The 22,252-nt window shown below is 41.0% G+C and overlaps 1 protein-coding gene across 1 annotated transcript; it reads left to right on the forward strand.

The window, feature by feature from the left end:
- The first annotated feature begins 9,876 nt into the window (after positions 1 to 9,876).
- On the forward strand, positions 9,877 to 19,906 carry LOC140524301 (membrane-spanning 4-domains subfamily A member 4A-like). The gene is made up of 6 exons (XM_072638726.1): positions 9,877 to 10,037; positions 13,957 to 14,082; positions 15,507 to 15,563; positions 16,113 to 16,268; positions 17,771 to 17,872; positions 19,064 to 19,906. Exons 1-6 carry the CDS (start codon positions 9,891 to 9,893, stop codon positions 19,151 to 19,153), a joined length of 678 nt encoding a protein of 225 aa, XP_072494827.1. The 5' UTR covers positions 9,877 to 9,890; the 3' UTR covers positions 19,154 to 19,906.
- The last annotated feature ends 2,346 nt before the right edge of the window (positions 19,907 to 22,252 follow it).

The raw sequence follows: 22,252 nt of genomic DNA on the forward strand, positions 1-22,252 counted from the left end.
CTATTATTCTTATGGTGGTATTAGTAAAAAATGTGAACTTTGAGACCTGCCTAGGGTCAAAAGCAATTGATATTCCAATTCAGTTCACTTCATGTCCATTAAATTCAATTCAACAAATAAATACAAATAAAAATGAATACACAAATAAATATAACAAAGAAATACAGTTACCACTATATATGAGGGTGATATACTCTGTATTGGGAACACAAAGATAAAAATAAATGCCACAGTTCAGGCTGTCAAAAAATTTGTGGTTTCATTTTTTTTTGAGGAAGAATAAATATGGAAAATAAAAGATCTGTGATTCAGGAGGGCAAACTAATTGTGAAGTAGAGCTTCAGGAAATATTTGAAGAGAGAGAAGCTATTTTTTACTGTTGGAGGCAGAGTGGTGAATCAAGAAAGTCTTTAAGGAGTAAAAGGCAACTGAGATGGGCATTTAAGGAATAGAAGGACATTAGCAGATGAACATGGCATGTACTAGAACCAATTCCTGACCTGTGCTTGGTGTGGCCAATGCCAATTATAAGGAAAGAGAACTGGGCAAGATTGGGAGACTGAATGTCTAAGGCTAGCCTGGTTAGGGTATAGGAAAGAGAAATTGATAGAACAAGACATAAGATCAGAGGATGAAGAAGGTTGGAACTACAGACTAGGAAAGAGATTAGCAAGGAAGAGTTCCTGAAAACAATATGCATGGTTCTCTCTACAGAAGTGGATCATAAGCTTTGAAGTATACACTTCAGATCAGATCTGTGGTGGTTACAGACACCATTGTGAATTTGGTGCCCTCGGGGAATCACTGATGACTTGAGCAAATCAGAACCTAATCTGAAAGGAAAAGACACTGAACCTGAATCCTGGTTAGAACTCTATTTCCTTCTAGGGGATTTGGAATTTCCTTTATTAAATAAACCTGTGCTGAACATCCATGACATACCTAGGTGGATGCCAGACTACTTTGTGTACAAATAGAACACAAAGAAAAGAACACTTAAGTCATCAGAGGCAGGTCAGTTTGCATTTCTGAGCCTCAGTTTGCTGATGTGCAAAATGGAAGTGGCCATTCTTGCACAGTATATCACACAGGATTATTGTGAGGATAGTGCTTTGTGAATCTTAAAGTGTATTGAAATGTGACATTATTACTGAGGATAACCATAGCTAATATTCATAATTGTACTTCAATGTTTGCCAAGATCTATATGTATGTTTCAAGTTTTGTTTCAGGACAATCTCTCACCACCTGTCTAGTCCCACTCAATGCTCTCCTTTACCTTATTTCTTCCTGAGTTGTTAGAGGTGAGGTCTTGTGTCCACCTCTCCTCATTCTCTGTTTGGGCCCTTTCCCAAGGAAATTAATATGATTTTGCTGATTAACTGTTTTAGAACTTGTCATTTCACTGATAGTCTTGAACTTTATCTGTAAGGCAATCTACTGTGGACAGGGTAGAGGGAATAACTGATGTCATGTGGTGACCCTCTCAATTTGGTGGGAATGTGCTCTAGTTCTCCTAAGAGAATCAACAAATGGGTCCTTTCAAAGACTATTGAGAAAACAAGCTTTGTTCAGGGTGGATAACCAAGGAATTGCTTATGCATCTCTCTCTCCATGCTCCTAAGTATAATTTCCAATGTCAGAGACCAATCAGTCCCTAGAGCCACCAGTGAGTACATCAAGATTCCTAGGCACTGAGGGACAACTCTCTACACAAACCTTTCCTTTCTTTTCCCTCCCCTCCATCATTGTTCTTCCAGGACTTCACTATTCATCCCACAACTAGACAGGCATTATATACTTGGTAAAGAGTAGAAAAGTCAGGGGTGCATCCTGTTTTCTCCACTTTAGCTCCAAATACTAGGGATAGCAATTGCCCAGGGTACACCCATGTCTCATTAATTAGGGATAGTTTGGTTATCTGAGCTCTCCTGGGACAGTGTCATGGCTTTGTATTCAGACTAAACAAATGAGACAATTACAGGGTCAGTCTTTTGTCCCTACATACCTATTTTGGCAAGTTTAGAAAGCATCAGCTAAGAAGGACCTTGGAGAAAGAGTAAGAGAACCCAAGGGAAAGGTGGTCATGAACTAGAAAGTAGGAGGGAAGAGGACAAGTGGATGGAGGGATTGAGAGTACAAAGGAAGGATGAGAGGACATGGGGAGCTACCCAGTCAGAACCCTTATAATGCCACCATTCCTGTCTAGTTTAGCCAAGGTCTTAGCATAAGGGTGATGACCACTAGAGATTTTTGCCCCAGCAATCCCTTCAGCTCTCTTCATGACTAATGTATGAGTTTCTATTGGTCTTACAAAAGTCACCTTCTTCATGCCTCTCCCTTTCTACATACCAGAAAATCCAGCTGCTGAAGACTGAAAAGGAGGGATGTGCTTGAAAACCCCGTTGCTGACACAACTACATTGCCAAGAAGCCATCCTGATAGTTTCATATAGACCACATGCTTCCCTATTCTCAGGAAGGGCTCCTCCCCTAACTGGCTGTTGCTCAATGAAACACAGAACACATTGACTATATTCCTGGAGTTCTTTGATAATAGTTACCTTCAGCCTTGGTCCTAGGCTCCTCACTTCTTCTTTCTTATCCCCAGTAATCTCAGTATTTGTATCAACAAAAATGTAAGTAAATCATGTTTTAATTTGGCAGTCCACAAGCCTAGCCTGCATCAGACACCCTCTGGATAATGGGAAGCAGGATTCAAAGAAGATAAAGGAAAAGGAAAAGATGGAGAGGGTGGGACAAAACTGGATCTCCTCTTCCCAATGAATGAGTGCTCTCACCTTAGTACTTTATCTGAGGAGAGACTTAGATTCCATCTCCAGTGATCTGAGCTCCTTCATCTTTGTTTTTGACTATTCTGATTGCTCCTCTAGCATTCTGACCCTTAAAGTAAATCTGTCATCTCTACTTTGTTTTTCTTGTCAGCTACACATTTGTAGAGGAATTCACCTCTCTTCTCAAAGTTACTTCCTCCTTTTCAGATCCTAAATTTGTCCACAAAATCACAAACTCTTTCCTTCCCTTCCCCTAAGCTTCCCCTTCTCTTACCACCAAAGTCTCTTTCCTCATTCAGTGTTTTGCAGGAGAAAGAGCTCTAGATTGGGAGTCAGAAGAGCCCTGAATACAAATCAAGTCTCCAGCTCTTGGTATCTATGAGAGCCTAGACTGAATTTTATGAACTTCAGTTTTCTTGCCTGTAAAATAGGGAAAGATATACCTCTTGGACTTACCCTCACAGGATGGTTGTGAGCATGCCATGGTAGAGCATTTGTCAGATGCTATTCAAACTTGAGAGTGCTAAGTAAATGCCAGCAAAGTAGTATTGTGAATAGTGTTGTACCCAGAGTAAGGGAGGCCTGAATGTGCATCTGTCTTCAGATACTTATTAGCAGTATAACTTTGGCCACATCCCTTAACATTTCCTAGCCTCAGTTTTCTCATCAGTAAAAGGAGGACAATAATAGCAACTACCTCACAAAGTCGTTGTGAGGATAAAATGAAATGATGGTTTGCAAAACTTTAAAGAGTTCTATAAATGCTAACTAGTTGTCTATCATATCAGATATTTTTATTTCTTTTTTTAATAAAATAATTTTTATTATAAAGGATTGACTTAACAAGTTAGGCACCCACTACTCCTGCAATAAATATGGGAGAGAGAGAAGCAGCATACAGGGAAATCTACCAAAAACACTTATTCAGATGTGCTTCATTTTACCTTCTCCCTGTTTTATCTTTTATTCTAGTTCAGAGTTTGCCATTACCCTACCCATTTCTAAAAAAAGCTTCTTATGATGCTTCATATATACTTCATACATATTCACCTGTGTATGGGTCATGGAAGATGATACCTGTATGAGCATAGACAGACTGCTCCAAGAGCTTCACATTTCAAATTCCACATGGAGCTTCTGATCCTTTCAGATAGGGCAAGGATTCCCAGCAATTTTGTTCCCTTGAATGCATGTCTTATGGGTTCATTGGGGTAGGATAACCAGACCAGAGTGGATGGGAGCCATATTGAATCAGGTATTCTTCTGTCTCCAGATATTCCTAGGGAGCATCCTGATAGAAGGAAACAGGAATAGCAGATTCTTCCTCAGGTGGAACTTTCGTGCATAGAGCCCAGGGAGTAGCCTGCACCCAGTAGACACCTCTGACAGGTGTGAGGACTGGGAGCCACCTAAGCAGAAGAGTTAGGAGAGAGGTTGCCATCTTGGTGTACAGCTAAGGGAGGAGAGGAGATATTTTTATTTCTTAAAATTGTTGTTTTTTCAATATTTCCTTTTAGAGGATTTTGATATTCTGGTCATTGGCTGTGGCAAAATTATAGCAAACAAGTCAAGGAAATTGAGCCTGAATGTGCCTTGGTATCCCTTCCTCCAGCTGGTCTGAGGTTCCAATCTAAATATAACTTTAAGGATGGTTTTATATGTATGACAACATTAGCAACAACAATAATATTTAGCATTAACATAGTTTTTTTAAGGTTCAGAAAATGCATTACAAGTAATTCATCATTTTATCCACATAGGAACTTTGCATTCTAGAGACAAATTGGATAAATGACTTGTCCAGGGTGAAGAAGCTTGGAAGTACATGAGACATAATTTGAACCCAGGCCTTCCTGACTCCAGACCTGACTCTATTCACAGCTTTTCTGAGTCTATCAAATTCCACATGTTATAGTGTGTGACTCAGTGGAAAGAGTACTGACTTTGGAGTTTTAAAGTTGACATCATTGGAACTAAAACTGAATGTGACCTCTGACCTTTAATGCTTGTGAGGTCATTGAAAAAATCATTTAACATCTTCACTCCTCTGTTTCCTTATGCATGAAATGGGGAGATTTGATTACATGATTTCATTTTCATCCTAGGTTCTAGGGAAATAAATTGTATTCTCATAATTTCTAACTAATAACTACAATTGCAACTTTTCTCAAATTAACTAGTCAATCATTTCTGAGCCCCAACTCCAGGTTATGAAACATGATTTGTAACACAAACTATAGAAAGCTCTTTTTTGGTAAAGTTTTGCTTGTCTCTTTCTGTATAGACCACACCCATTCCTTCCAGTCTCCTTCGTTTAAATATATACTAAATTCATAGTCTCTACAATTTATGAACAACGTAAGAAAGACAAAAAGGCATAAATAATTACTGAAAATGCACCTGTTTGGGCAACAATCACATTCCATGTCACCTCTAATCATCATCATTGCCAGTGCTGACTTCTCTAATCTGGAAATACAGGCCTACCATTCAGCTCTCCCAAAATACCAATTATTGTCTCTTCTCATGAATTGATTTCTTAATGTTTCTTTGTTTTCCAAAGGTAAAAGACAGTTCTCAAAGGAAAGTGGTAATTTTAGACTTTTCTTTCAGTCTTTTCACTATTTCTCTCAAGCCATCAAAATGAATAGTTTGTCCAGAAACACAGTTGAACCCTCATTCTCCTCTAATACTCTTAAAAAAAAAACTAACAGTAAAGTGTCTCCCTATATAATATGAGAAGATTAGAGCAGATGACCTCCATGGCTCCTTCCAGCTATAAATAATACAATTCTCTTTAAACAGTCATGATCTTGAGTAGGATCAAAGATTTAGAGCTAAAAATAGTCTTAGAGGTCATCTCTTTCTAGTTGAGGATCCAGAGACCAAGAGTAACTAACTCACTCCAAATCTTTAGATTGAAATGATAGGGTCAGGATTTCAACCCAAATACTCTGTTTCCAAATTCAGCCCTTTGTCTTCTGGTCCACTCTTCTTCCACATTTGTCCACATCCTAGGCATTCTTCCCTTTTGTTTAAGAAAAAAGAGTCAAAAGCACAAATTTCAAGTCTAGAGAAGCCATCAATCGACTCTGATTGTCTTTGCCTTGCCCAAGGAAATAAGCCATGATTTTTTGGGGGTGGGGGTTTGGAGTAAAGAGACAGGGTAGGAGGGCATTTGGTTAGTTTCTGAATTTTGTGATTCTTACTGTAGTTATGTGTCCTGCAGTAAAGAGGTTAACATAATGTGTGTAAGGCAAAGGAAGAGGAGAGAAAGTTCAAGTTCTTTGCCCAGGGTAACACACATCGAGGTCAGTAAAGGTAGGGTCCAAGCCTTAGCTTCCTTCAAGACTCAGTTTGAATACCACTTTCTGCAGAAGGATTTTTCTTGTCCTCTCCCTTTTCTCCCTCTGCCAGATGAACAAGTTATCACCTCACTCTCTGAGATTATCTTCAGTTATAGTCAATTTAGTTGCATATTGCATCTCCTGTCAGAGTACATCCTCTTTCAGAGGAGAGATGGTGTTTTTGCTTTACTTTGTAGCCCCAGCAATTAGCACAGTGCCTGTTGCTCAGTAAACTCTTAATAAATGCTTTTTGACTGTTGACTCACAAACACATTTGTATATGAATAGGGCCATTCTTGCATAGATTTGTTTAAAAATAATAAAAACAAAACAATGTGTGAGTTGGTCACTCTGCTTCCTATACAATCTTTTCCTCTTTTCTTCATTTCTTGAAATGTGCCTAATGGTTTATGGTTGTTGAATTTATAATCAAAACTTTAGAAAAGAAGAAAAGATTTCCTTCAATAAAAAAATGAAGCATTAGTTACTCCCTACATAGTTCAAATAAGTCTATTTGTTGAGAAATTCTTCTATCATTTGTAAATTCTTTCAGGCAGAGGAAACCACAGTGAATTGGAAAATGTGTTAGGGGGAAGTAGGCAGACAGGAGAGGGTGGAACCCTGAGGGGGGCACTTTCACCTTAGTGCACATTGATCCGCTGTCTTGCAAAGTGTGAGAAGGGAGACTTTGAAGTCCATTAGACTCTGGGAGTACTGGTGGAGAGGACAGGTAAGTACCCTAGATGGTTTTCACAATGGTTTCAAGCAAAAGCTGAAACTTAGAGAAGATGAAGGTGGGAAAGAAGATGAAAAGGAAACCCTGTGGGAGAAGGAGTATTCATGTCTTTGGTTTGAGGGAGCTCTTCAGTCAACTCTCCCTCCTGGGATCACGAGACAAAGCAGGTTTAATCTCAGGAGCATAAAGGAAGATAACAAATCTTTTTGACAGGGGCAGAGGCATTATAGTTCTTCCAGAAAGCTCTTTCCTGGTCTGGCCCAAGCTAAGATCTTCTGAAAGGAGATGCCTTGTGGTGGGTAGCCCCTGGTGCCTCATAAATACTTTTATCTCAGTGGAAGCCAGAAAGAGTCTCCAGTTCTGTTCTGGATATTGGAGACAAAGACTACTGGACTAGTTCCTCTTGGGTCTTCTGCCTTGAATTTCTCAGCCCAGACTTCATTATTTGGTTCTCAGGTACAACCAAGGTCTCTTGGACTTTGAGAAAAATATTTTGTGCCAGTGCACTGAGAAGATGGGTTATGGTGGTGGTAGAATCTCTCCCTTCCTTTGATAACAGTCATTCCCACATTTCATTGTGAAAATGGAATTAAGCTGAAGAAGTAAGAGGTATTTTAGGGGATAGTGCTCTAGAACAGAGCCTCAACCCTCTTTTGGCACATATATAGGATGTATCATCATTCCAACTAGCAATTTAGCAGAGTAGATCATGACAGCCTTCTGATCTTTAAGAGGGTGAATGATGAGTAGATAAGAGAGGGGGAGGGGCCATTAGCAGTTATAGTCTACAGAAACTCACTTATCACCTCTCCACTATTATTATTTTACTACCCTTTAAAGTGCATCTCAAGCTCTTCCACCTCCTGGCAGAAGCCTGGTCCTGTGTTCACTGAGAGTAGTCCACAGTAATCTCCTTTCTCACCTCCTAGTGCAGTCCCTTCCACTGGACCTCTCCAGAGGTAGCTTAGATGGCTTCCTTTTAAAGTTTTCTCTGTTAGTCCATCCATTCTCCCAGGCCAGAGTAAGTTGCAAGAGATAATCAGAGGCAAACATTTATTGATTATATACTGTGTGCTAATATAGGGATACAAACATGGAAAAGAAAAATCATCCCTGCCCACAAGGAAAAGACAATATGAAAAAAGAAGGCAAAAGGGGGAAGGGAAGGCTGTCAGAAGGTACCTGGTGAAGGGGCATGGTATTCATGGAGTCAAAACCCAACAAATCAACTGATGGCAAATGGAGAGTTTAGCTGGAAAGGTTGGAGCCTCTATACAATATCAGGAAGGCTTTGGGAAAAGTTTATTGCCCTGCTTGCCATCCCTTCAATCATAGGAGAGAGGCAACTAAGGGAACTGAAAAGATGTTAGGTATCAAAACAGGATCACACTCCATGATGATGAGATCTCAGGCAATGAGCTACTGATGCGAAATGAAGCAACGAGGGATTTGTCTTCTTCTGCCCATTTCCCCATAGCATAACTGAGTCCACACTAGATTCTCAGTACAGGTTTTGGGGAGTAATCATAGCAGAATGAGCTCCTGGAAGCTGGCCAAACCTGTTTTCCCATATTTATTTCCCCCATTCCAGACCCATCCTTTTCCCATAATGAATTATACTAGACTAAGGGGGTTGCTGGGAGAAGTCTATCTTCTTTCTGCTTGGGAAGAAAGGTCTAAACTGTGGGCTCTGTAATAACTTTTCTTCTGGCATAAGGAGGGAATTGCAATCATAAAATGGGTCTTTTTCATGGTCAGATTTGTAAGAGCTTGTTTCTTACAGCCACCCTTAATTGAGATCAATAACTCCAATTGTCTGGCTCATTCAGTCAGTTCCCCCTTAATCAATCTGCCAATTAATAATTCATTAAATACCTACTAGGTGCTTGGTCCCTTTCTAGATTTCTTAAGAGAGGAAGTATATCCAAAAGGGAGACAGTTTCTATTTTACTATAAGGTCCAAAATGTATAATCAAGCAGTGGCAAGGGAAGAATTCTTTGGTCTAGGAGTCACAGGGGCTGTGAGTGTAGACATAGGGCTATAGGTTGCTTAGTCCTTTTCAAGACCAATTTGATCATTGTTCCTGGGGATAGTGAAGAGAGAGAGAATGGGGAAGGCATATATGAGATGTCTTACACATGGCAAGATGTCCTTGCTGCCCAGGCCCTAGTGTCCTTGTAGATATCTGGACATTTGGTCTAGACATCTGAATCAGCTAGAAACAGTAGAATGACATGAGTACACACTCACCTTTCAGTTCAAGCATCTTCAGCCAAAGAGAGGGAGTTCCCAAAGCTGAATAGATTAACTTTTTGGCACACTTTCCTTGACCTTGGGGATGGAGTTCAAGGTCTCTGGAGGACCCTAGGCCTGACTCAGGATGGACCTTTCTCATTTGGGGCAGATATTCACATAGCACCAATTGTTCTCAAACATCACATGGGATATGATCTATGACCAAAACCCAGCTTTTTTGCACAAGTGTCTTTGGCTCCATCCAGGACTGGAATAGAGATCCATATTCACAAGCCTATACTCACAATTTAAAAAATAGATGCTCAGGATTGCTCTTTCCCTGCAAAGGACATGACATTTTATATTTGTATCTAACTTTCTTTCAAGACCTTTCATTTCATCCTTTGAACAACCTAAAGTTTCTTCAGGATAATCATTCCAAGTTCCTTTCATAACCTAAATATGGCATGATTTCTTGGCCCTTTCTCATTGTGGATACCCTTCTTTCCATATTCTCTAGCTTTTAAGTGCTGTTCCTATGATATGATCCTATGAATTCAATATCCATTTGTGGTCCGATCGGAAAAGGAGACTATGTCACTCTCCACTCCATTGTTCCAGACATTATACCATTCTTATTGTGGTCTAAGATAGCATTATCTTCTTTTGGATATCATTTCATCAATTTTTGTTTGGAGGGAGTGATGAATGAGGGGAATTCCTGAGACACTGTTTCATAACCTTCTCTTCTCTTTTTACAGCTTTACAATTGATGTCATGGAGTCCCAGGCTGCTACAAAGGGAATGTTTCTATCCTTTCCTCAGACAGGCCCCACTTCCATCCCACAGGGGTCAACGTTACAAACCTATCAGTGGAAAGCACCTCTGCAGAAATTCTTGAGAGGGGAACCCAAGGCACTGGGGGTGAGTTGGGGGTCCCACATCTCTGGGAGAGCAGATTCATAGTTTCTACATGGGAGAGACTTATAGAATTATAACTCTGAGAGCCAGAAGAAACTAATTTTGCTTTTATATTTGTATGGGCAGAGCTTAGTAGAGCATCTGGTATGCAGTATATTTTTAATAAATACTTGTTGAATGATTACCTGATCTTAAAAATCATCATTATATTATAATACTGTGAGAACTTGAATGGATTGCAAAGGTAATCTAGTCCACCTTCCCTCATTATATAATTGAAGAAACTGAGGCCCTACTGAGTTTAGTGGCTTAATCCAAGGAGGTAGCAGACCTGTAATATGAACCAAAGTAATTGACTATAAATCCACATGTATGTATCCTACATAAAAGCTTCCTCATTTTACAGATGAGTTAGTGAAAGATGTTTAACAACTTAGTTATTCAATAAGTTAGGTATTAAGGAACAGTGCTCAGAATTTGAATACCTGCTTTCCATCTCAAAATTCCATGCTATTTCCATTTTTGATACAGATTGCTTCAGCTATGTGACCTTCTAATGGCTCAGCCGCTTTCTTGATGGACTAACACTGAACTAGGCATGCAGAAATATTTATTTTGTGTGAGAGAGGGATACTCACATCTGTTTCCTGAATGACCTGCACTAAATCACTGATGAAGTTGGACTTCAGGAGGATTCAGGGGTAGATCTCCTCCCTGTGGCTCATATTTTTTTTTTATTTAACTTTTAACATTTACTTTCACAAAATTTTGGGTTACAAATTTTCTCCCCTTTTATCCCCTCCCCCCCCCCAAACCCAAGCATTCTAGTTGCCCCTGTGACCAATCTGCTCTCTCCTCTGTCCTCCCTCCCTGCCCTTGTCTCCGTCTTCTCTTTTGTCCTGTAGGGCCAGATAGCTTTCTTAACCCCTTAACCTGTATTTCTTATTTCCCAGTGGTAAGAACATTACATTTGATCCTAACACTTTGAGTTCCAACTTCTTTAGCTCCCTCCCTCTCCACCCCTTCCCCTTGGAAGACAAGCAATTCAATATAGGCCAAATCTGTGTAGTTTTGCAAATGATTTCCATACTAGTTGTGTTGTATGGGACTAACTATATTTCCCTCCATCCTATCCTGTCCCCCATTACTTCTATTCTCTTAAGATCCTTTCCCTCCCCATGAGTGTCGGCCTCGGATTGCATTCTCCTCCCCATGCTCTCCCTTCTATCCTCCCCCTCACCCTGCTTGTGCTCCTGTCCCCCACTCTCCTGTATTATGAGATAGGTTTTCCTATCAAAATGAGTGTGCATTTTATTCTTTCCTTTCGTGGAATGTGATGAGAGTAGACCTCATGTTTTTCTCTTGCCTCCCCTCTTTATCCCTCCACTAATAAGTCTTTTGCTTGCCTCTTTTATGAGAGATAATTTGCCCCATTCAACTTCTCCCTTTCTCCTCCCAATATTTCTCTCTCACTGCTTGATTTCATTTTTTTTTTAAGATATGATCCCATCCTCTTCAAATCACTCTGTGCACTCTGTTTCTATGTATGTGTGCGTGTGTGCATGTGTGTGTATGTACTCCCACCCAGTACCCAGATACTGAAATGTTTCAAGAGTTACAAATATTGTCTTTCCATGTAGGAATGTAAACAGTTCAACTTTAGTAAGTCGCTTATGACTTCTCTTTGCTGTTCACCTTTTCATGGTTCTCTTCATTCTTGTGTTAGAAAGTCAAATTTTCTTTCCAGCTCTGGTCTTTTCATCAAGAAAATTTGAAAATCCTCTATTTCATCGAAAGACCATTTTTTTCTCCCGAAGTATTATACTCAGTTTTGCTGGGTAGGTGATTCTTGGTTTTAGCCCTAGTTCCTTTGACTTCTGGAATATCCTATTCCATTCCCTTCGATCCCTTAATGTAGAGGGTGCTAGATCTTGTGTTATCCTGATTGTATTTCCACAATACTTGAATTGTTTCTTTCTAGCTGCTTGCAATATTTTCTCTTTCACCTGGGAATTCTCGAATTTGGCCACAATGTTCCTAGGAGCTTCTCTTTTTGGATCTCTTTCATGCGGTGTTCTGCGGATTCCTTGAATATTTATTTTGCCCTCTGGTTCTAGAATCTCAGGGCAGTTTTCCTTGATAATTTCATGGAAGATGATGTCTAGGCTCTTCTTTTGATCATGGTTTTCAGGTAGTCCCAGAATTTTTACATTGTCTCTCTGGAATCTATTTTCCAGGTCAGTTGTTTTTCCAATAAGATATTTCACATTATCTTCTATTTTTCGAATCTTCTCGCTATGTTCTGTGTTATCTGTCTTTCTCATAAAGTCCTTAGCGTCCATCTGTACCATTCCAGTTTTGAAAGATCTATTTTCTTCAGTGAGCTTTTGAATCTCCTTTTCCATTTGGCTAATTCTGCTTTTGAAAGCATTCTTCTCCTCATTGGCCCCTTGCACCTCCCTTGCCAGCTGAGTTAGGCTAGTTTTCAAGGTGTTAATTTCTTCAACATTTTTTTGGTTCTCCTTTAGCAGGGAGCTGATCTGCTTTTCATGCTTCTCTTTCATCCCTCTCATTTCTCTTCCCAGTTTTTCCTCCACCTCTCTAACTTGATTTTCAAAATTCTTTTTGAGCTCTTCCATAGCCTGAGCCCATTGGGTGGGCTGGGGCACAGAATCCTTGATTTCTGTGTCTTTGCCTGATGGTAAGCATTGTTCTTCCTCATCAGAAAGGAAGGGAGGAAGTGTCTTTTCTCCGAGAAAGCACCCTTCAATAGTTTTATTTCTTTTCCCTTTTCTGGGCATTCTCCCCAGCCAGTGGCTTGACCTCTGAATATTCTCCTCACACCCACCTCGCCTCCTGATCCTCCCAGCCAGCTTTTGGGGACTGAGATTCAAATGCTGCTTCCCGCCTTAGGGCTTTTGGCGGGGGCAGGGCTGCTATTCAATGTGAGAATTAAGTTCAGATGGTCAGGTCGGGGCAGAGCCGCCTCTCAGGCACCGTTCCCTGGGGGGGGGGGGGGGCGGGGTTATGCACAGACCTTCCACAATGGATCCAGGCTCCCGCCCGCTTGGGGAGCCCCTGTCTGCAGCTGCCTCTCAGCTTCTATCTCCCGGGGGGGGCCCAAGCCATGGGGACACCCCACTCCCCTGTCGACCCGCCAAAGAGACTCTCTCACTGACCCTCGTCACCTGTGGGTGGGAGGGCTTGTGCCGCCGCTGGATATCCCATCCCTGAAGCCTGCTCGGATCTGTACCTCTCGGAGCTACGGCCTTGGCAGGTCTGGACTGGGCTCTGCGTCTGCAGGGCGATGGACCTTTTGCAAGAGGTTTGCAGGTCCCTCTGTGGGTGGGGGGACCCGCGTGGCCGCTGGAGATCCCGTCTCCATAGCCCGCTCGGATCTTTTCCTCACGGTGCCGCGGCCGCTGCAGGGCTGCCCTCTGCTCCCAGTCCCGGCGCCCAGTCCACAACGCGAAGGACCCCCCGCGACAGGTTTGCAGGTCTCTCCGGAACAGAAATCTCCCCCGCTCCAATATTCCGTGGCCTCTGGGTGCAGAATTCACCGTGAGTTACTCCCCTCTAGCCGTTCTGTGGGTTGTGGGTTCGGAGCTATGTGTATGTGCATCTTTCTACTCCGCCATCTTGGCTCCGCCTCCCCTGTGGCTCATATTTAGGAACCTTTGAGGTTGGATGACAGTAGCCAGGGCAAGGGGAGAGAGGAAGATGAGTGTGATTTTCAGTTTGGTTATGGATGTGAGTGGGAAGGGAATCAACATAATGATGCCTTGGAGTGCGGGCTCTTTCCAGAATCTAGAGTGGTTCTGGAAAGTTAGGTATTTGAGGAAGGCTCCATGGACCTCCATGTTTGGAGAGCAGTGAATCAGTCTTTTCTCTGTCTTCTTATATGAATCTTTTCCCCCTCTAGGCTGTCCAAATCATGATTGCCCTGATGAACCTTGGCATAGGAGTGATTGTCAATTTCTTTCCTTGGCGTCCTTATGGACCAACCTATTTTCTAAAGTCTGGCTACATATTCTGGGGACCAGCATTTGTGAGTAGAGTTATTGAAACTATTTCTGAAATGTATTCTTACTCTTTGTTACCTGGAAACTGGAGGGAACCTGGTCCCAACAACATATACCTTCTGCCCATAGTTTTCCTTTCTGTACTTCCATTGGGGGATATAGGGAAAGACTGATACACACCGAGACACACACGTACTCACACACACAGAGGGAGGGATCAATATTGTATATATATGTACATATATATATATGTACATATATATACACACACACACATACACATATATGTATATGAAGGGTTCATATATGTATTACATATACACACATATACATACACATATGTGTGCTAGGAAAAGCATATTATAAGAATTAATGCTTTGTTGCATTTGTTGCAAAGAATTATCTGAAGAACAGTTTGTTTTCAGCAATATGTAATGAAAAGTCACAGTTTTCTTTTGCCACCGGGAGCTAAACCCCTATTTCCCATGGGTTCAATGTATCAGCATTCACATTTTTGACTTTCCTGCTGTTCTTTAGCAACATTGCCCCTGAAAAAAATTGAAGATTTACTGTATGTGTCTGAGTGTGTATATAGTCTTGTCCCTCATGCTTGTGACTCTATTTGTGTAAAGGTAAGAAAGAATCAGGCAAAATTGATTAAAATATGAATTATGTTATCTTTTTAGTAAAATATGTATACTATTTTTAATAGTATAGAGAAAAAAACCTGGGAGAACCCCCAAAAATCCTTTAAGTGCCCTACTTTAATGAATGTGGGCGTTATTATTCCTTTAGCATATAGTTGTTTTGATTGCCAGAAAGGTGGATTATGGTGGGTAAATGACTGTTAGAGAGGTGTTGCCCAAAAAAAGTAATTACATAATAAGATTACAATCACTTACCCTTGATCACTTCACATTATGAGATCCAGAGCAAGTTTCATCTGAAAATACATGAAAAATATGCAGAATTGATTGTAGGCCTATATCAATAATAATTTTGAAGGGATGACGGAGAATAGGAGAAGTGTTTTGGACTGAAGAATGACATTTGTCTTGATCATCAAGAAAGGAAAGACAATGTGATCTTTAAATTATAAGTCGGTGAGTTTGACTTCAGTCCTGGCAAAATTCTAGAATGTATAGCCCATGATAGGTCAGGTTTTGTCTAAAAAGTCAAGTGGTCACAAAGAAGGAGCAAAGCTTCACTAAGGTCAAGTCATGGAAGACTAGCCTTGTTTTCTTTTGTAGCAAGGTTATTTGACCTTAGACTGATTAGTCACTATGAAAGAAGGCCCTTTGTCCAAATGTTTAAAAAGCTCTTGGAGCATATGATGGATCCAATAAAGACATCCAGTTCTCAGGGATGGAACCATGTTCCAGTGACTGGTTGGGTAAGGGTGAACACATCAGGGAAAGAAATGTTTTGATGTACTGATATTTGTCCACAGTTCATCATCTCTGGCTCCCTCTCCATTGCTGCAGAGAACAGAACCACAAGTACTCTGGTGAGTGGCATTTTCTCTTTCTGTGCAGCACAGGAGGAAGACATTTTTAATTTATTGGAATGGGAAGGGGGAAATGGAAGGATCCTTAAGAGACAGCCTTAGCATCCCCAAGCTTGGTTGTAGCAGGCTTGACTGACCAATGCCATGTGGCCAAGCTTGTAACCTGGGGTCATGGAGGGTATGAATCAATATTAGGTGTTTCCCCATTATTAAGATTGCTACCAAGTAAATCCTGTAGTCACACCAGGAAAAAAAAATTCTTTCTACTTTTCAGTTCCCTTAATCTCTTCAATTATCTTGTATAAAGACACATGTTGCATTGCCTAGTAGAATGTAAAGACTTTGGGAACTGACCAGTTTTTCACATTATCCCTGTATTTCCAGCACCTGGCATAGAGTTTTGCATACAGTAAGCACTCAATAGGTGCATCTTGTTCTTCTTGGTGTTAGATTCCCCCTTGAATCTTGAACAAGACTGGACATATGACAGCATTTCCATAACCATGTGTTAAGAAGTTGACTGTCTTATGGATTCTTACTTGCTTTCAGGTCCAGTGCAGCCTGGTAATGAATACTATCAGCTCAGTTGTGGCTGGGATTGGAATCATCTTTTTCTCAATCTACTTGAGACTTTTTGATTTTTATTTTCTTTGTTATGAAAAAAGTTCCCCTGATTCCTGTAATTTTGCTGAATCTGTAGTATTGGTGAGTACTTCCAAAGTGGGGACAGTTATGACAATGGATATTTAGAATGGGTCATCTTTACAGTCCAGGGTAGAGACACCAAGGGTCCTGAAGAAGTCTGAACCCTTTGAAAAGAGACAGGTTGCTTGTATTTAGAAATAAGAGGAAATTCCATAATATTTCTGGTCTTATTCCTGTGGTCTGAGTCAAAAATTTTAATTCTGAGAAATCCAAAGGATGAAAAGCAGCTGACATTTTTATTCAGTTAAGTTCACTTTTGTTCAATTAAATTTAAAAAAGTATCCCATGATGCAGTTATCACTATATGTAAGGCAATACACTATGTACTACAGATGCAAAGATAAAAAATGCCTCAATTCTTGTCAAGGACTTTGATTTTTTTTGGAAGAACCAGTATGGGAAGAAAGAGATCTCTGACACGAAATGGTAAGGTAGTTGTCAAAGAGAGCTTCAGGAAATGTTTGAGCAGAATGATTCCATTTTTAAGTGACGGCAGTGATGATGATGAGTTAAGAATGTGTTTAAGATGTCAGTCGAGATGGTCCTTAAAGGAAGAGATGAAATTCAAAGGTAAAGGTAAGGGTATAGGATAGCCTGTCCCTGACTCGTGGTTGATGTGAGCAATGCCATTGAAATGGGAAAGAGAAGCACAATATTGGGGGAGAGAGTATCTAAGGTTCACTTGGAGAGTAGAATAGAGGAATGACTACAGCTGGATCTGGAGGTTAGGAATAAATTCAGCACATCTGGGATCCTCTAACAGATGTGTTTGTTCACCTATCCTTTAGTGGATTATTAACTTTTAAGTGCACACCTAGGATTGAACCTTTGATTGGTGACTGCAGGTACCTTAGGGGGATGTGGGACCTTAAGGAGTAGCTGGTGATTGACTGAACAATCCAGAAGCCACCAAATCTGCAAGATTTCCATAATCAAACCTTGGAAAACTGATCTATCAATCAATCAATAAACATTTATTGTCTTGAAGAGGACTCATAATTCTGTCTTCTTCTAGAGAATTGAGTGTATTTTTTAAATGAAATGAGCCTGTACTGAATACCATGAAAGGGCCAGATGAATGCTAAAATGGCTTGTGGATGGGGTGGAGCACAGGGGATGAAGATCTGAGTGACCGTAGAAAGACCACTTTGTATTTCTTAGCCTTCACATCCTAAAGTGCAAGATGGGAATGGTCTTCTTTGCACGATATGCCTCACAAGATTATTGTGAAGAAAATGCTTTGTGGATCTTAAAGTGTCACTAGAATGTGCTTTATTATTATTAAATAATATCAGTAATGATAGTAATAATAATAGTAGTTCATATATCACTTTAATGTTTGCCAGATGCTTCAATGTGGTTCAAGTTTTGTCTCAGGGAAATCCTTCCCTTCCCCATCTTGTCCTCCTCAATGCTCTCCTTTACCTCATTTCTTACTGAGTTGTTATAAGTGGGGCCTTGTTTTTATCCCTCACCACTCTCTGTTTGATCTCTCTCTCCAGGGAAACATTGTGTTCCTGCTGATCCTAAATGTTTTAGAATTTGCTGTCTCCCTGGTCATCTCAATCTTTGCCTGCAAGCCATTCTGCTGTGCCCAGAGTGGGGTAAGTAACTAATGCTATGTGGTGACTGTTACTTTGGTGAGACTGTGCCACAGAGATTCTCCTGGGTGGATCAGTCAGCAGGTCAAATAAGGGACTAGTGAGAGGACAGTTAGGGACTTCTCTGTCTGTCATCATACTCTTAAGCAGGGAGCTTGTGACCAGGAGGTCACATGTGGCCTTCTAGGTCCTCAGGTTTAGTCTTTTGACTGAGTCCAAGTTTTACAGAACAAATCCTTTTATTAAGGGAATTTGTTCTGTGAAGTTTGGATTCAGTCAAAGGGCTGCACTTGAGGACCTGAGGGCCACATGTGGCTTCCAGGCTACAGGTTCCCCATCCCTGATCATGAGTATCATATCCATTGTCAGAAATGTTACCGGTGAGGATATGTCAGGAAGTCCCAGGCACAAAGAGGTGCAAGTCTATGTGCAGATCCTTCTAATCTTTTCCCCAAACTGCCACCACTCCCCCAAAACCCCACCATTCACCTTACAAAATATGTAGGCTCTATATTCCTATTAAAATAGAAGAGTAAGGGGGGAATATCTTGTCTGTCCCACTTTGGCTTCACAAAACGGGGAGTGCTGCTGTAGTGAATTTGATAACCTCATGGGATAGTCTCTCACTCTGCTATTGCCTCTTTCTAAAAAGCTTTGTGGGGCACATCCACTGACAACACATTTAAGAGGATTAGATAGGAAGAGGGTACTTACTGGTGCCAAAATATGCCCCACTTCGGCTTAGGGTATCTCTTTAAATATCATTCATTGGGGATGGCTTGACTTGAGTTTCCCTGGGTTTTTAGCAATGCCTTTATATTTAGCCTAACTGAAGGAGGTAGCTACAGGTTTAGCCTTTTTTTTTCAAAAACATCTTTTTACCCTTTAGGACAAGTTTCAGAGAGTAATATGGCTAAGAATGAACTTCAAAAAAGATGGAGATGTCCGGAGAAAACAGAAAGGAGATAGGAAGGAAAGAGGGCAATGGGGAGAAGGAGTTGAGAGTGAATAAAAGTGGATGGGAGCAGTTGGCCAGCCAGGTCCTCACAGTGTCATCCTTCTTATCCCGTTTAACCAGGGTCAGCCCTCCATAGAAGGGTGATGTCACTAGAGTTTTTCTGCCCCAATATTCTTTGAAGCTCCATTTCTGCCCCTTTAAGTAACTCATACATGGGATTTTTATTGGCTTTACAGGTTACCATCTTCATGTCGCCCTCTACCTGTGTTTCAAAGAACTCCGCTGCTGAAGCCTGCAAAGGAGGGGCTTCAGAGCCCAGCTGCTGACACAACTTTATTGCCAGGAAGCCATCCTGACAGTTTCATATAGAAAACTTGCTTTCTTTTCCCTTCCTGACTGTTTCTTAATGAAAGAGAGAGCAAATCAACTATATTTTCCTGGGATTCTTTGTTAATATTCACTTTCAGTATTGGTAACAGATTCCCAATTTCCTCTTTTCCACTCCCCACAACAATCCTCTAATAATTTCAGTGTTTGCTTACAATAGTATCAGCAAAAAATCAGTGAATCAGATTTTTCTTTGGCTACTCAATAAGTGTAGCCTGCCCAGTCAGCTTGTGGGTGCTGGAAGACAGGGTCTCTAGAAGATAAGACAATGGAACAGGAAGGGATGGAGATAGTGATACAAAATTGGATTTCCTGCTATTTCCCATGAATGAGGATTCCCAACCTTTGGAATCTCCTGCTTCTTTCACCTGAGGGAATACTGTGATTCCAACCCCAGTGATCTGGGCTCCATCATTTTTGTTCTTCAGCTTCTGTGGTCTCTCCTCTTGTACCCTGGCCCTTGAAGTGAATCTCTCTACCGCTACATACTGCCAAAATTGCAGGTCAGGGCAAATACATAAATGGCAAGAATTATAAGGTAGACCAGCATTCTCTAGTAAGTCTCCTCTAAGTCTCCCATTTGACATGTTTATTCATATATCGTATTGTTATGTCAAGTCCTTGCATAACTCAGAGACATATTGGAATATTCTCTCATTAGTTAATAAAATGGCAACTTTTTTTTTCACAAATCAGTTGTTTTAAAATCTCATCCTATTTCATCCAATGTAAGTTACTGAGTAAACAGAGGGAACCTCCTTTCCCTGTAGTGGTAAGTACTTACAAGGAGAAGAAACAGATTTTAATTGATGGGAGCACAGGGAGGTCTGAAAAAGATAGTGAGGAACACAAAGCATATTACCTATTCCCCTTAGCATTGTGGAGGCAGGGGTAAGTGGCAGTGAGCCACCAGCCTTGGAGAGGGGGTCAAGAGAGGTCATCTTTAAGAGAAAGCCGGGATTCAGGGAGCACTAGAAGATGGAAGCAATGTGAGAAGAACTTTAGAATGAAGGGACTTTGGTGAACAGAGTGTTCTAGAGGTCACAGTATGAAGGGACGGCAGAAAAGAATTAGAACTCTGGAGCTGAGTAGGGATGAGGATGTGTGGGGAACATATAGGGAAATCATTTTTTTTTATTTGTTTTGTTTTCCCTCAGCAGAAGGCAGGTTTGAGTCACAGGGATTAGAGAGACAGGGAATAGGAATTTGTAAGGAATAATGCTTGGGAACCTCCAAGTATGGAGATGATAAGGGCATTACAACACCAAGGTCAGATTAAAAGGGTGTGGAGTAAGTTTTCCAACACCTGCTTACATTGGCAGAGCAAGGGAGTAGAAAATTTATTTGATAGGAACCCTATGAACTGCTAAAATAATCAATGTGTCACCTGACTCATTCATTTGTGCAGGCCACAATTTTCCAGGTCAGTGAGATCACAGGAGGAGCAAAGCTCAGTCCCTGGCTTTATAGAGTTTTTCATGGATGTAAAGAAAAGGGGCTAACCCTCGGCATCTTGGCAACTGTTTCCCCTCCCTTTTCCCTGATCATTCTGACCTTAGTCTACTCCTGACCCCCCATTATTCTAGAAAATGAGTATCCAAAGAGAGGGGCAGTCAACATAACCAAGAAAGCAAGCTTCCCTGGGAGAGTGAAGTGATAGCCACAGGACCCTGGGAGAGGACATCTGAAGGCCAAGTGAGAGTGAGTGAGGAGACAGACTTCCTAGTTTATCCACCATGTGGTTCTGATACTCTAATTAAATACTACCACACTGAGCTAAGTTTATCTGAGAATTGTGGACAGAAGCAATCACTGGCACCTTTGAGCTTCTCATTAGCTCCAGGAGGCATGAATTTTCACGGCTGGGTTAGCTCTCTTTCCCTGTAACTTGGTTGGTTATTTACTAGATACTACCACTCAGTTTATACTGGAGGCTATGAATGCATGAGATCTCAGGCCCTCATTTCCATTTCTTGCTCCTTGATTTAGCTTAGAGGATCCCTATTGCTCCACCTGGACCAAATTTCTGGTCTTGGGAGGAGGCAGGGGAAGAGGAAGTCCAACTAGGCCCAAACAGAATGTCCCCTGCCTTTTCTTTCTCAACCTCAGTTCAGATGTATAACAATACTTAAAGATCTTTTGGTTTCTTCCCAAGTGAGACTTTTCCTTGGTATTATTGCCCAAATTCACAGGAGGTGGCACAGTGGATAGAGTGCTGGTCCTGGAGCCTGGCCTCAGACATTCACTAGCTATGTGCCCCTGGGAAAGCCACTTTGCCCTGTTTGTCTTAGTTGCCTCATCTGTAAAATGAGCTAGAGAAAGAAATGGCAAACCACTCCAATATCTTTGTCAAGACAACCCAAAATGAGGTCATGAAGAGTCACATTTGACTGAAACAACACAACAGGAGGTATATATATATATATATATATATATATATATATATATATACATGTATATATATATATATATATATGTATATATATATATACATATATATATATACAGAGAGAGAGAGAGAGAGAGAGAGAGAGAGAGAGAGAGAGAGAGAGAGAGAGAGAAGAGAGAGAGGTATATATATATGAGGTATATAGCTTGCTTGCCATCAGAGAGTTGGCTAATCTACAGGAAAGATTCAGTAATGGGAAAGATGAAGAGAACAGGAGATAGGAGTTCAAGATTTCCTCCTTCTGCCCCTAGTTCATCATTTTGGAATCCCTTTTCCCTGAAGCAGAGAACAGAACTTCAAAGGACTGGTCGAGTGGCAGTTTTTTCTCTGAAGTTCAAAAAAGAAGAAGGAGTTTTTTATTCATTTCCTGCACTTTGAAAGAGGAAGGAAAAGGAGGGAGAGATCCTCTGGCTAAAGCAGCAGAAATATTGGGCCAGGCAAGGGGCATTTTGTTATTTATGTGTTTGTTTACCTAACCAGTCATTCTCAGCATTGACTGTGTGGCCAAGCAAGCACGGATCTAAGGTATTGAAGCTACCCCTAGATGTTGATGGATTTTGACACTATACAAATGTCCCTTCCCAGTGTA

This window comes from Notamacropus eugenii, chromosome 2 (genome assembly GCF_028372415.1).
Source record: "Notamacropus eugenii isolate mMacEug1 chromosome 2, mMacEug1.pri_v2, whole genome shotgun sequence".
In the NCBI taxonomy this organism is placed as follows: domain Eukaryota; kingdom Metazoa; phylum Chordata; class Mammalia; order Diprotodontia; family Macropodidae; genus Notamacropus; species Notamacropus eugenii.

Coding starts and splice junctions, on each gene's coding strand:
- LOC140524301 (XM_072638726.1), top strand. CDS start 9,891: ATGGAGTCCCAGGCTGCTACAAAGGGAATGTTTCTATCCTTTCCTCAG. Junction 15,564..16,112: donor ACAGAACCACAAGTACTCTG/GTGAGTGGCATT, acceptor ACTTGCTTTCAG/GTCCAGTGCAGCCTGGTAAT. Junction 16,269..17,770: donor TTGCTGAATCTGTAGTATTG/GTGAGTACTTCC, acceptor CTCTCTCTCCAG/GGAAACATTGTGTTCCTGCT.